Genomic DNA, 15,555 nt, shown 5'->3' with positions numbered 1-15,555 from the left:
GGAAAAAAAAAGAGTTTATTCACCTCTAGCGAGATGGTGATTGGCTGAAGCCATACTTGGTGAAGCTGACGCGACACGATGGGGAGATCCCCATTATATAAAAGCATTTTGAGACCTTAAGGCTCTCTCTCTCTCTCTCTCTCTATCTCTCTCATAGTGGACCGCAAGTGTGTGGAAATAAGCTAGGGCGTTGAGAGCTTTGCTTTCTGCGAAGTGAGGATGATACGCTTCATGTATCGTGGCAGCAGATACCAAAGCAGTAGTTAATTATTCCTGTGGGAATTTTCGTGGGCAAAGAAATCGTGCAAGTCGCTCCAACCCATAGCGAGTGTGCAATAGGCATTATTCCGACCAGAAAAGATTAACGTTCTACAGAACGCAGGAAAGTTGCGGCTGAGTGAATTCAGTCAAGGCCAGAGTAGGGAATTAGTGTTTTAGATCCAGCACGGAGAGAACGCCATGCAGATGCCGCTTGGTAAAGTACCATCGCGCATTAGGCCACAGTAAATGTTGAGTCTAGATTTTGCTTAGTCCAACTTGCGTACGCTTTGACCACTGAATATTAAAAGCTGGGATGCTAACCTACCCTCAGTTTGAGTACATGAGAGTTTTTTCATCGGTTCAAAAAGTAAATTTATTCTCCACCGACTCAGTGCATTGACCAGCTACGACAATGTAGATTTAAATGTGCTGTTGAGGAATTTTAATAATCATTCTTTCCTGTGATAAAAAAAAATTCATGTGTAGAGATAACGATTTTAATAATCGTCATTTAAATATGTCCAAGAATTAAATATTGTGTTATTGAGAGTCAAAAGTAATGGGACATGATTTTTTATCACTCGACCCCTGAAAGCAATTGTTGATATATGTAGAATAAAAAAGGGAATAGCAGTATTGTCTTTCTAGAATATACCCGAAACTTTCACTTTTATTAATTCATGCATTCTAGGTACGTGACAGCAGCACTTCTAATGATTTTTGTTTTGATCTGCACCTGATATTAGCTGCCTCACAGCGCCAGGATCATATTTATTTAGAATGTCTGTCTGACACCCTGGGCTTGAGAACAAAGTTCAGATGTTTTTTCCTTTTGTGAGCTAAGTGGTAAGCAAATTTTGCACACATTAGTATAGTCACTGTGCAGGTACAAAGGTCGGATGTATGAGATAGTACAGGCTCGCGATTCATTCACTAAGCACAAAGTGACACCATTCATATGCAGTTCAAGCTTCCGGGTTAGGGCACCACTCCAAACACAGTCATTTGTTTAAGTTTCACATGTAGTTGGGGGCTATTTGATACTTGGTAAATAACAATATTTGGCAGCCAAGATCGTGTATTGTATTATTTTTATTTTTATTTTATTTCCCCAATGACTGATTTCGACAAAGTCTACCTGTCATTTCGGATCCTGTCAGTAACATTACTACCAGAAAGACCGACGATGACAGCTACTCTCTGTCGAAAATGGTCACTGGTGAAATAAACTAAAAGTGAACATATTACAACACGTGATCTTGGCTGCCAAATATTCTTATTTACGGCCATTTCTGTTGCGATGTTAATGAGAGGCTGCCGTGGGACGGTAATTTCCTAGTCTGGCTGCTACTAGTCTCCGACTAGTGGTGGGATTACACAGAATGTTGCAGGGATCAATTAGTTGTTCTCGGATGGCAGGTGCAGATGTGAAATGGACACCTAGCCCCTAGCCGGAAGAAACTTCAGTAAAACGCTACTGGAGCACCAGTAGATAGCCTCGGAATGTATCCTGATGACATGATCGCCAGGTAGAGAGCTGAATACTACAACAACAGTAACATATTTAACATATAATTGATAAATAGTCTACCATTTTTATTTTCTATCTTGTGTAACTGTTTATAATTGGTTTGACGTGCTATTTACTATTAAAAAAGGCATAATGTGTATCATGAAACATAAAAGTTGATCAGCCATATGGAATACAGTGATTTGAGTTCAGCCAAGTCCCACATAACCATCAGAGTTCATTAGGAAAACAAAATTCCATTTAAATCGTTATGGTACTGTAACTGGTCGTTTCCTGAGGCCGGTACAGAACTAGTGGGCAGTAGGGTTTTAGTTTAGAATTAATATGACTGGTGAAAACTTATGCGTGTTTTAAACTTCGCGCATAACTGCAAGATTTTATTTTTATTTATGCTTATGTATTTCGTTTCTTTTCCTAGATTAACTTGCTTGTAATTATATTATGGCTTTTTATTATTTGTTTAACCTGATAATCTAATATTATCATATTGTGTGAGATGTTTTTACGAGTTGTTCTAGGCATCTGGACAAGAGGTGTGAGATGTTGTTTTTACGAGTTGTTTTATGTATCTGGACAAGAGGTCATGTAAAATGATGCATAATAAAATGTTTAGAAAATCTGTTATACAAAATTCCATGGGATGGTGAATGGAATATCGGTGTCTCCTAAGCGGAAGCTAAACACTGTGTAATTTACGTATTGTATTAATGTATGTTAATCTGCACTGTGAATAATACAATTAAATATGAATTACTTGGAATGTTTATATGACTTAGTTATAAAAGGTCAACATTAAGAAATCGTTACCATCCTGGACTTTTACAGTATAACTTTACATAGGTCATTAGTGTGCATATATAAAACGTACACATTCTCACGTTGCACATTAATCAGTGTTGGCAAAGGACAGTTTGCGATGCAATTGACAACCAATAATGTTAGTGAACGTTTAATGGTTAACTTATCTGCATTCAGTACACTGTGTTTTTGAAGATAAATAGTACATCACTCTTCGATATTCATCGAATCTTTCACTTATATCTCCAGACAAATTTGTTGGAATCCAGTAAATGACAAGCTGACGTTTCCCTCTCGGGTCAGCCGGTGTGGCCGAGTGGTTCTAGGTGCTTCAGTCTGGAACCGCACGACCTCTACGGTCGCAGGTTCGAATCCTCCCTCGGGCATGGATGTGTGTGATGTCCTTAGGTTAGTTAGGTTTAACTAGTTCTAAGTTCTAGGAGACTGATAACCTGAGATGTTAAGTCCCATAGTGCTCAGAGCCATTTGAACCATTTCCCTCTCGGAGATTAGAACTTTGCTTTTCGTCCTTCTGCTCTAACTTTTGTAGAACTCAGCGTATTACGTTAGAATTATTTTGTTAATACCGGACGGTACAAGCTCTGAAAGATCATGAAACAGAAAATAAGGAAATATCATGTGCTTACGTCCAGACGAATAGTCTTCGTTGTCATTCTTCGCTTTTTCGCAAGCTGACGATTCCGTGATCAAATAATAAATACGTTGCCCCTCCACAGATACTAACTGAATACGTATTGCTCGTGGAATGTCGTGAGCAGCAAAGGAAAAGAAAGTTTTATTTGTTCTAGCAGCTTGAGAGTTAACTATGTGATCATATATTAGAATGTTGTGTAACAGCTCTACACTTGTTCCACGTGATCATTGACAATATTTAAGAAGAAACAAAAAGAAGGAATATTCTGTGCCGTACTATTACAATCGACGTCGTCAATTCAACATTTCACTTTCTGATGTGGCAGTGCCTTCCTTGTCAGCGTAAATCTCACAGGTTGTGAGTATATAGTGTCATTCACCTCCTAAAGCACCTCAAACGGCCCGAACACTTTTGGAGCTCGTGCTACGGCGATCAACAGCTGTTTTGCTTTGTGTAGAGGTGGACTGTCACCATGGGTGATTATCGTACTTTAACTGATCAATGATTTTATCACCTTTCGTGTCAACTACTACGAACTAAGAATATTCATTTCTCGAAATTTCTATTTGTACTAATATGAAATATGTCTTCCGAAGATAAGTTTCATATGTTTCAATCTGTACATTCATCCATTTTATTTGAAATATCACATGACTAGGTTCCTTAAATTTTTCTTATGAGAGAATGAAATTTATATACTCATCATCAATTTTTTCTCATTCATGTAATCATGTTGGAGGCGCAGCCGATATTCTTAAGCGGAAGCTACGTGCAAGATTCACAGAAGTCCTCCTATGCAGTTTCTCTGTTCCTGCCTGAAATTCGTTCAGTATTCGTTTCTAGATGAGCGGAATACAGAAACTATAGTTTGAAGGTTCGAAGACAGGACACGTACGTATTATGTAGGAGCATATGTTTGTTGGCGCATAGCTTTGTTATCAGCGTCACGTTTGCGGGACACTTTGGTTATTCCTTCATTCAAAGAACTGTCTTTTAGATTTTTAATAACTGCTTAAGCACAAATAATTACCTCTACGAAAGGTGTTAAATTTTATCTCATCTGTAACTTCACTACTTTGCTTTGGAATGTCATGGACAACAGTATTCAGACATAAATATTAGTGGCTTTTTGAGTAAGTAGACTTGCGCTCTACCGAAAATACCGTTCAGTAGTTTTGATACAGAGCATAAATGGCATAGTAAATGGTAGGATTACCAGTAGTCCTGATAGAATTGGTAGGGAAATAAACATTTATGTTTGTTTGTTTGTTTCTTTTGCACACGATTACAACCATACATCGCTTTGAGTTAGTCCATTATGTACGTTGAAAACTTCCAAAATATGAACTGCATTTTATAAGTTATAAAAATTAGTTGTTCATGTAACTTCTGTGCTTTTACATAACTAAAGCAATTACCTTTGAGGCAAGTAAATCTTGCAAGCACAAATATTTACAAAAATCTATATGGTTATTGTTTTTGTTTTGTAGCCAACAGGACGTTCATCATGAACAAAGGCAATGGTTTCCTGTTATTACTGGTAAGTACGAAGGCTGTTTATGAATAATAGAAACTTTTTTTATATAAGCTCGACGAAGTATTGAAGCGATATTGATATGTTTTTGTTTCAAGTTTTTTTTGTAATTTTACCTAATTTTGAGGAAACTGAGTTTTCTAGCGCTATACAATAAATCTGTATTCGTTTTGTATTTTTACTGCAACATCCCTGTGTTCCACGATACAAATCAACAATTTTATAATAAATCCTGAATTAAACATTGATAGTTTCTATTTTGCTATAAATAGTGATTACTTTTAAATAACACATGGGGATAACTACATAGAACAGAAAACTTCCCTTAGATTATGCAGTTCTTTTTGTGTCCTCACTACATTTCCAGATGTTTCACCGCTTTCAGTTTCTAGTGGAATCTAGTAAAGACACTGGTGGAAATTAGGTAAGGTCTGATAGATTTGCAACACACCTAATGCACAGGTAATGCAGTTATAATCCTATCAGACCAAAGCTCCTAGGAAAATTATCTGTTCTGCACTTAGTTGCGGTAATCTACGGTGGCCATAGTTTTACAACTATAGGAGTAAGTAAGACTCGATGATGAGGAGGGAGGGTTTAACGTCCTTTCGAAGAGGTCATTAGAAAAACGACAACGACCACAATGTCGGAATGGAAGAAGGATGGAGAAGGAAGTCGGCCTTATCCTTTTCGAACGAACACTACGAATAAGCTGGCCACGAATGACAGAATTATTACTTCATGGGCTTCAACATAAAATGTGAGCTAACGATTATATCACTTATATTAGATAACCCTGGTTTGTGGTAGCGTTGCGTAAGATACGATTTCAAAATTTTTCTGCTACAACTGAGAGGATTTTAGAGTAAGTTTTGTTCGTCATCGCCATGGTGATTACATATTTTATTTGAAATCTTGAGAATGGCAAACACTACTTTGGAGAAAATTTGCAATTAAATGTTCGCAAAGCTCGTGGAGATAGCCTAGTGGAAACAGCTCAGACTGTACGCTGAGAACAGTTCTCTTTAAATTTCAGAAATTTCGCCGCTTGAGTTTGGCGAAAAGCTTTTCTAAGCTCCTTCTTTGCGGCAGTCGCAATTACAAACTTTCGTATTCTTCAAGTTTACTGATCGGATTTCATCGTACAGAAAGAAACTTCTCAATACAATGGACAAAGCGACAGGAAACTTTTTACGTTGGCTATTTAAAAGGAGGAAGTTTTCCCAGTGTCAGCGACGTGAAAATGAAGCGGCTTATACTGTGCACGAAATAATGAAATTCATGTATTTGTCCGTACTTCCATATTTGTTGATTTTTATGCTGCTGATATTACTTCGTGTAAGCTGTATGGAGAGATTGCATCAAACATTGTAAAACTATTTCTACCGAATAACAGAGGTGATTGGAGGAGAATATTCTGCTCGTGTGAGAATGCTTCTTGTAATAATTGTTCAGTAAATGGAACATCAGCTCCTTAATTTAAGTAATGTGAAAGCGAAATTGTAGTTTTGTCAAAAATCGCAGGAACAGCATTCAGTAAATTTACTGACTAAATATACCTTTACAAAAGGCATTTCGTTGATGAAGCTACATTAGCGACGCTGTATTAAACAACTAGAAACACGTTTCGAAGATTATTTTAAAAGGACAGATGTCTTCATCAAATACTCGTCAAATTCAATGGATTCTGTTAAGGTAAATCGTAATTTTTGTGCGACTGTTCTCGAGATACTAGAGTGTCTAGTTGTATCTCACATTAGGAATAACTGAAGTTTTAGACCGTATTCTTAAACAAATAGGCATTGTCTATTAGATTCTGTATTAAAATTTACGAGCAAGAAATAACTACGAACAATCAAATTCTTAAGCTTCTATATCGTGTCGACACCCGCTAAACCTTCGGAGGAATGGGTGCTGCGAGACACAGAATACGGATCCATCAACGAGTAACACGTCTACTGATGAGAGCGGGGAGCCATACGCCGTCCTCATGCCTTGCCTCTAGCTGCGTGCATCGTTTCGTTGATCAGTTGCGTTTTCCTGTTGACTGATACGTGCTCCAGAGCTAGCAGATCTCAGATAGCGGTTCACTGGACATAGTCACCCTGGTGACGAACACATTTATCCCAAAGAGAGACCAGTGTGTTGATTCCGTCACTGTAGAATGTTTGAATTTGTTGACGGGGCCACAACCTCAACTGTGCTTGCACCGTTTCATCACCATCAAAAGCCAAGTTCTCGAAGGAGTTCTTTAAGTTCTGCAAACACATGAGAATAGGATGGGGACAGGTCGGGACTGTATGGATGATAATCGATGAAGTCAAACCAAGACGTCGGATTGTTGCAGATGTCGCAGCGCTCATGTGTGGTCTGGCACTGTTATGCTGAAGGAGAGGGTGCTTCATGTATGGACGAACTCTTCGAATTATAAACTCGGTTACAGCACACTGCTTCCCACACACCGAAATAGTTACGTCACACACCCATGTTACACGCTACAGTTTGGAGCCTTCTAGCGGAAGAGGGCTACTCGTATGCAGACGTGAAGAATAAAGATGTCCTACAGTCGCAGGTTCGAATCCTGCCTTGGGCATGGATGTGTGTGATGTCCTTAGGTTAGTTAGGTTTAAGTAGTTCTAAGTTCTAGGGGACTGATGACCTCAGAAGTTAAGTCCCATAGTGCTCAGAGCCATTTGAACCATTTGAATAAAGATGTAGAATGTTAATAACGTTTGTTTTATTTAAAAAACTTTAAGAGTTTATACATAAAAAATTCGGAGGCATTAATTTTCATGACCCTCTCGCACATGTGTGCCATAAACAAAATTCATATGGCCCCAAGCACTGTGGCACTTAACATCTGAGGTCATCAGTCCCCTAGACTTAGAACTACTTAAACCTAACTAACTTAAGGACATCACACATATCCATGTCCGAGGCAGGTTTCGAACCTGCGACCGTAGTAGCAGCAGCATGTTTCAGGACTGAAGCGCCTAGAACCGCTCGGCCACAGCGGCCGGCTGTGCCATAAACAGGTGACCTCTCTCATTGACGGGTGGATGCTGTAGAGCTGTGTAACAGCAGGGATGTTGATTGCTACGTCTCATCGGCTGTTCGGTCCATCCCAGTTATCAGAGGGCCAGTCAAGGAGTGACATGGTACCTGAGTATTCGTCGAATCAGGAACGTAGGTACATAGCTCTGTGATTACTGCTGTTGTCATCTTGGAGATGTCTAACAGCACATTCATCATGAAGATGAAAAAAGAAGCACTTGGTCATCGACGATACTGAAATAAGAATCCTAGTTCACATTTTTGCTAACTTGAAACATTAACTCACGAGAAACTCCCCCATAAAGGAACACATCCGGTCTGGGCTATATCCTTTACATCCTGCGCTTTATGCGCCTTATTGGGCAGTCGATGCAACATTTTAAAACAGACAAAATCGCGACTCGTCGAACCACACCGAACGCTACTGGCCAGCTACGCTAATGATCGCTCGTTGAAGACGAGTAGCTTTGGATACTGATGCTGTAGTATACAGAGAAGTTGCAGCATTAGAAAATTGCAACGAAATGCAGGAAGATCTGCAGCGGATAGGCACTTGGTGCAGGGAGTGGCAACTGACCCTTAACATAGACAAATGTAATGTATTGCGAATACATAGAAGGAAGGAGCCTTTATTGTATGATTATATGATAGCGGAACAAACAATGGTAGCAGTTACTTCTGTAAAGTATCTTGGAGTATGCGTACGAAATGATTTGAAGTGGAATGACCATATAAAATTAATTGTTGGTAAGGCGGGTGTCAGGTTGAGATTCATTGGGAGAGTCCTTAGAAAATGTAGTCCATCAACAAAGGAGGTGGTTTACAAAACACTCGTTCGACCTATACTTGAGTATTGGTCATCAGTGTGGGATCCGTACCAGGTCGGGTTGACAGAGGAGATAGACAAGATCCAAAGAAGCGCGGCGCGTTTCGTTACAGGGTTATTTGGTAAGCGTTATAGGGTTACGGAGATGTTTAGCAAACTCAAGTGGCAGACTCTGCAAGAGAGGCGCTTTGCATCGCGGTGTAGCTTGCTGTCCAGGTATCGCGAGGGTGCGTTTCTGGATGAGGTATCGAATATATTGCTTCCCCTACGTATACCTCCCGAGGAGATCACGAATGTAAAATTAGATAGATTAGAGCGCGCACGGAGTCTTTCCGGCAGTCGTTCTTCCCGCGAACCATACGCGACTGGAACAGGAAAAGGAGGTAACGGCAGTGGCACGTAAATTGTCCTCCGCCACACACCGTTGGGTGGCTTGCGGAGTATAAATATAGATGTAGATGTAGATACTGCTGTCATCGAAGGACTTTTGAGAGATAGCTAACTACAAATGTCCGTGGCATGCAGTTTCTTTCATAATGCTCGCTCAGAAAGGTACAGACTGACAGCAGAAATCCCGTTTCAACCCGCTTGTTATTGGCATTGTTTAACACTCTTGAGTAAAACAGTCCTGGTCGTGAAAATATTACTTTAATGACGTTTTTCGCCCTTGTGCGGCATCATCAAATTATCTACAAAACCAGTAGATGGAAAATAACAGTTAAAGTGTTGTCCTACCATCCACGGCTGGGGTAAAACATGTAACAAATTTTTTACGAATCATTAATTGAGAAGCATTTGCAGAACTATTATGCTTTGGAATAAGCATGTTTGTACGTCGAGCTAACCGTGGCATCTGCTTGGATAATGAACACGAATTGATGAAAGAACAAGATATTTTAGATATTTTATTATAGCCATGCATGATAGGGCATGCCTTAACTATTACTTTCCACTTATTCTTCTTGTAGATAATCTGATGATGCCCCACAAAGCCAAGACTGTTTTATTCAAGAATAATATTTATACGGTTTCTGTGCCAGTCGGTCAGACGTAGTGTAAAATGTTTTATATTTAACGTTTGTCTCCGTTTGCGGTGGTTAAGATTTTTTACAACTCCTGTTAATGAATTGCTTCACCACACACACACACACAAAAAAAATGGTTCAAATGGCTCTGAGCACTATGGGACTTAACATCTATGGTCATCAGTCCCCTAGAACTTAGAACTACTTAAACCTAACTAACCTAAGGACATCACACAACACCCAGTCATCACGAGGTAGAGAAAATCCCTTACCCCGCCGGGAATTGAACCCGGGAACCCGGGCGCGGTCTACGCGAAACATCAACAAATTGGGCAATGTGATTCACAGTGCAGTCATGGTTCAAATGGTTCTGAGCACTGTGGGACTTAACTTCTGAGGTCATCAGTCCCCTAGAACTTAGAACTACTTAAACCTAACTAACACATCCATGTCCAAGGCAGGATTCGAACCTGGGACCGTAGCGGTCGCGCGGTTCCAGACTGAAGCACCTACAACCGCTCGGTCACAGCAGCCGGCAGCAGTCAGGGTATGATCCAAACAGGATAGCTCCTTTCTGCCGTTCTATCGCGTCTCCATGTCGATCCATCTTATTGCAATGAGTCCATAAACATTACTTAATTGCCATGACATATGTCAGCAGCGGTATATGGCAACATGACTGCCTGAAAGCATTTGTGCAACATCTTAGGCGGTCTAAGGTGACCAGTGTGTTATTTTAAGGGCATAACTCATTTACTGTCCAATGGTTTTTTTTGACATATGTGATATCATAAATTGTATTCGTTAAATTGCAACTTGTAAATGGAGATCCTCAGAAACTCGATCTCTACTAAACAAATCAGCAACTAAATAATACAAATGCATTTACGGATGAATGAGGCTCCAGAGCAGCAGCTATCATATCGACAATATTTCAACGTCTGAGTGTTAAATCCTGATTAATCTTCCCATCTATGCCACTTGTCACACTCATCTGATTTTAGGGAGCAGACTGATACACTGAATACAGTATAATCGGCACCTTAGAAACTGGCTAGAGTCTAAGCACCATTGACTGGCACTATCAGTCGGTTGTAGCCCAATATTCCACGTGGGAGGAAGTATACAACAGCACTATAGGTTCTGTAGAGTACGTAAAACTATCCGCAGATAGGGTCGTTATCTTACCGTAAGCACCCGAACAAGTCCAACCCACACAGCGATTGTTCTGGCTACAAATATTGCGGAACTCTGAGAGTAATACATCTTGCAGAGACTTTGTGAGAATACTCATCCATCAGGTACACTCCCATCACATATGGGCCACAGCAGAGCTTGGTGAAGCTGATGTCTTGCTTACTATGAGTAGACCAAGGAGCAATGGGTTGTTCCTGTTTACGGATGAGACGCGCTCAGCCTTATCAATGATCCTCACTGCCTGTTCGCCTGACTTGGCTCTGCTACGCATTGCAACCCTGTTAATATTGTAGACTGATATGACGGTGCCAGTTGTCTTACTTTCGAAGCCATCATGTTAGGAACATCTGCACGACTACATGTGTTCCTGGAATGCTGTTGAAGCTACCATCTGTGGACACACAATTATGCATTCATATCTGCATTTTTTTTTTCAACGTAGCAAGTCCGCATTGGTTCCATCTAATGGGTTCTAATACTCGACCACGAAGGACTGATCTGATAAATGAATATCTGCAACGTAATATTACCTGTTACAGTGGCAAACCTGCTCCCCATTCTCTAGTCCGATTTAACATTGTCGGCCCAGTGAATATCGACACCAATGACTATTATACACTACCAGAAGGCATTTGTCCAGTATTGGTAGACGTCATCCCAAGTAGTGATCGACTGCCTCATCCTTAATAAGGGAATCTGTTATGTGACTTTTATTCTCATATGAGGGCACCGCATCTTTTATTTTTCTTCTGAATACCAGCAGCAGGGAGATGTCAAACATGGTATGTCGCATCCACAGCCCATGGTCAATTTTAAGTTACTGTATTTGTGTTATGTGCAACTAAACAGCGAGGAAACTCGTTAGGGCACACATTATCTCCGTCTTTATGTTTTAGGTTCTCGGAGGACCCTTATATTGAACATTCATCCAACTACCACCTAGATGCAGAGACGTTTGATGTGCCGTGCCGGCTTGGATCGGTCGGTCGATCACCATAACCGTGAGGGATCCATGCCGGTTCACCGCGCCAGGCGTTATGACCGGCACATGGGATAGGCAGTTAGAGACTGCTAGCGAAGGCGGAAAAGCATCTGAAGGAGCGGATACGATCTACCGCTGTTCAATCCTGGCGAATTAAACACTATCTCGGCGGATGGGGATCTGATCTGTACGAGGATGATAACTGCCCAAATGTGGGATGATGGTACTCTCCGGAGAGTTGACTGAGCCGAGCTTCTGGAGACCTTGAGTGACCCTCCACTACTGATTTATCAAATGTTTTGGTGTGCTTGTTAGTGCAAACTGTGTGCTCGCCGCTTTAACGTCGTGGTGCTCCGACGAGTTTCCCCGCAACCGTATTGCTGTATTTGTTGCCTGTCGGGGCTCATTCCGAAAAAGTGAAGCGTGTTTCAGTGGTGAAGCTTACTTTAATAAGAGCTGTTTCTTTCGTTGCAGAGTTATTATGGGCAACTGTTTATAAAAAAAGTGCTAGAGTTCGAAATTTTGTCTTGTCTGCTATTTTAAAAAAAGGGAATTTTATTTTAATAAGAGCTGTCCTTTTCACTGTAGTTATTACGGGTAAGCATCTGCAAAACATTTTTGGACACTGAATGTTTATCTGGTCTGCTAGTAAAAATAGTGAAGTTTATTTTAACAAGAGCTATTCTTTTTAGTGTAATTATTATGGGCAATCGTTTCGCAAATAATTTTGGAGTATTGAAGCCTTGTCTCGTGGCCGATTACTGTAATTCTGGTGTTACCCAGTTGTATACCCCATTATAATTCTGAGTTGCATGTATGGATAATTTGATTATCGTCATACGTATTCATTGGGTAGATGTTTTTACCAATTTACGTTGGGGTTGCAAATCGTTATGTACCAGAATGTGCCCTTCCTTTGTTGCGAAACCACTGCAGTGTTAGTAGTTTTCTAGATTAGTTTTGTCAGTCGTAGTTGACCTTGTTTGGGACCCGCCCAGCTAACAGTAGGATGGTGGGTGGCGCGCCTACACTGCCCATCCCGTTCGGTGGTTCATCATCGCCTGTGGCGCGGTTTGAACTGTATTTAACTAACTGATTTATTCTACGTCACCTACGGGCGTAAGGCATTTGTTGTGTGCTTACTACCACTTTTTAGTGAATTTTAAAGGTACTGTTCAAATTTCATATCCAAAGTCAATTCAATAAATTTAGAAATCTATAGAGACGCAATTTTCTGTCATTGGTAATGTTTTGTAACCAAAAGGCAGGTCTTGGTAATCTGCGAAATTTTTCTTTTCAAGAGTTTGGTAAAAAATAAAGAAATGGGGGCGGAGACAAAAGAATTTGTATTAATGTTCGATTGAATAAAATTGTTATCAACTGTGAGTGATGTTCCTTGTTACCTGACCCAGTCCTACCGCTCAAGTGTATGAGGCAGGTCAAAGAGTGTGCAAGACCATCGCGTTTGATATAGCGCCAGGTGACCACGTCGATATGAACAGCACAGTGAATATCGCTGGGAGACAGAGCACGGCAGAAGTCGCGCGCAGCACTAAAGATCACTGCAGACGCCGACTACGCTGTGAAAAACCTCTGGTATCAAGCGGCCTATGAAGTCCACGCCTATGTTCACCGGAGCTGGCCACTCCGCTGTATGAAGCTGTTTGGAACGCACCGTTCTAGTCCAGTCTTGACGACCTCACTGAGTTCTTAGATTTTGTACTGGGTAGCTTCTTTGATTGTTCGTACTCTGCTGTTGACGAACGGCACGCTTTGTTCTCCAGCTATTCTACTTTTAAGTCTGCAGGCTTTCGTGGCCGTTGTCACTGAAATTAAAATCTTCTGGGTTATTAGGCCGCGTCATATTTCTTAGAATAAACATGACGCGGCCTAATAACCCAGAAGATTTTAATTTCACTATTCTACTTGTGTTTAGTCGTTGTGGTCTCGAAACCGAATACCGCTTTGCAGGAGTCTCGTTTGGTGCGTTTAATGGGCAGTGTTCGTTTGCATCTTCCGGGATACGGAAGCTCGTGTATACAGCTGTATGGCGTTGCGTACAGTGTAAGACTTTCTCTAGCGCCGGCGGTACTCACGGGTGCAGCCGCGCGGCTCGTCCGACGAGTCTTGGCAGTCGTGCCGCTGGTCGCAGAAGCGGTTGAGGGGCACGCAGCGGGCGCTCTTGTGGCACGTGAACTCCGAGGGGCGGCAGGGGGCGGGCGCAGGCCCCGCGGGGGCGGCGTCGCCGGGGGCGGCTGCGGCGGCTGCGGGGGCGGCGTCGGCGGCTGGCGCAGCCGGATCAGAGCGCAGCCGCTGCGCCTGCGCCAGCAGCAGCAGCGACAGCAGCGTCCAACCTGCACAGTACCGTCGTCTTCTCAGACACGTCACGTCGTGGGATTTCTTAGTAATGGAGCAGCCATATACCCATCCCAACAGAGAAGCACAAAAATAACTTTGTCATTTACCAGGCAGATCAGCTAAACATCACACCATGAATCTGAAAACAATGTATCATGACATGACTGCAGGGCTGCTGTTTTTCGAGCAACTTACGCACGTACTACCAACACTTCAATTTACTAATAAAAATACTTCGCCTTGTACGTTATACGAATGTATGGTGTCCTTCTATTAGTGGACCACATGGTTCTTACCATGCGGGCCATCGTCGCCGCACGTACTCTTTCGAGTTTTCAGACATACAGCACCCAAACAATCAAGTTGTAAAAAGGCCGGTAATCAATACAAAACGCAGCTTTATACAGTAAAACATCAAATATTCCCTCCCTCCGCCCTCTAACTCCTTCCAGAGGACGAAGAGAAAACCTAATACGCCGGAAAGGTAGCCATTTCTACGACGAAATCCGATGTCAAGTGGAACTGACTGTTACACCACATGTTACGTGACCTTTTTTTTATTTTATTATTTTTTTTTATAAAAGATTTCGGTTTCCTCATGAGTTTGATACGGCCGGTCACAAATTTCTGTCTTAGCACTTACACCGTACGCTCTAAATTATATTTTGGATGTATTCCAATCGCTGTTTTCACCTTACGGTTCATCCTCTTCTGCTCTCTCTAGTACCATCTTAATGCATGTAGTATCATCCCGTCTCTTCTTATTGTCCATGTTTTCCATACGCTCCGTTCCTTGCCGATTCTGCGGAGAATCTCCTCATCCTTTACCTGATCAGAACACCACACAATGCTTCGATTGTCTTCTGATCCGGTTTTCCTACAGCCCATGTCTCACTGCCATACAACTCTGTGCTTCAAACGCACATTCTCAGAAATTTCTTCCCCACATTAACGCCGATGTTTGGTGCTAGAAGACTTGTCTTAACCGGGGATTCCCTCTTTCCCTGTTTGGTACTAGAAGACTTTTCTTAACCAGGGACGCCCTCTTTTCCTGTGCTATATCCTCCTAGCTTCGTCCATTATGTGTTATTTTGATTCAATTTATGATAATTTGTTAACTTCATCTGCTTTGTATCCCCTGTTTTCATGAAGGAATGAAACAAATCACTAATCTTATTTCTGCTACTTCTCATTCCTTTCGCCTTTCTTCGATTTACTCTCAATCCATTGTCTGTACCCACTGGATTCTTCATTCCATTCAGCAGCCTCTGTAATTCTTCTTCACTGTCACTGAGTGTAGCAATGTCATCAACGAATGTTATCACTGATATCCT

General features: G+C 41.4%; 1 protein-coding gene across 1 annotated transcript in view; it reads right to left on the bottom strand.

Moving 5' to 3' along the window:
• LOC126112383 (uncharacterized) overlaps window positions 1-14,529 on the bottom strand; it is a 515,907-nt gene extending 501,378 nt beyond the window's left edge. Inside the window, exons 1-2 of the mRNA XM_049915011.1 lie at window positions 14,518-14,529; window positions 13,960-14,176 (exon numbers count right to left, since the gene is read on the bottom strand). Coding sequence (XP_049770968.1) covers window positions 13,960-14,176; window positions 14,518-14,529 — 229 coding nt within the window. The remainder of the gene's footprint in view (window positions 1-13,959; window positions 14,177-14,517) is intronic.
• Between the last annotated feature and the right edge of the window lie 1,026 nt (window positions 14,530-15,555).

This window comes from Schistocerca cancellata, chromosome 1 (genome assembly GCF_023864275.1).
Source record: "Schistocerca cancellata isolate TAMUIC-IGC-003103 chromosome 1, iqSchCanc2.1, whole genome shotgun sequence".
Taxonomy (NCBI): Eukaryota; Metazoa; Arthropoda; class Insecta; order Orthoptera; family Acrididae; genus Schistocerca; species Schistocerca cancellata.
This window is presented reverse-complemented; position numbering and strand designations above follow the sequence as displayed.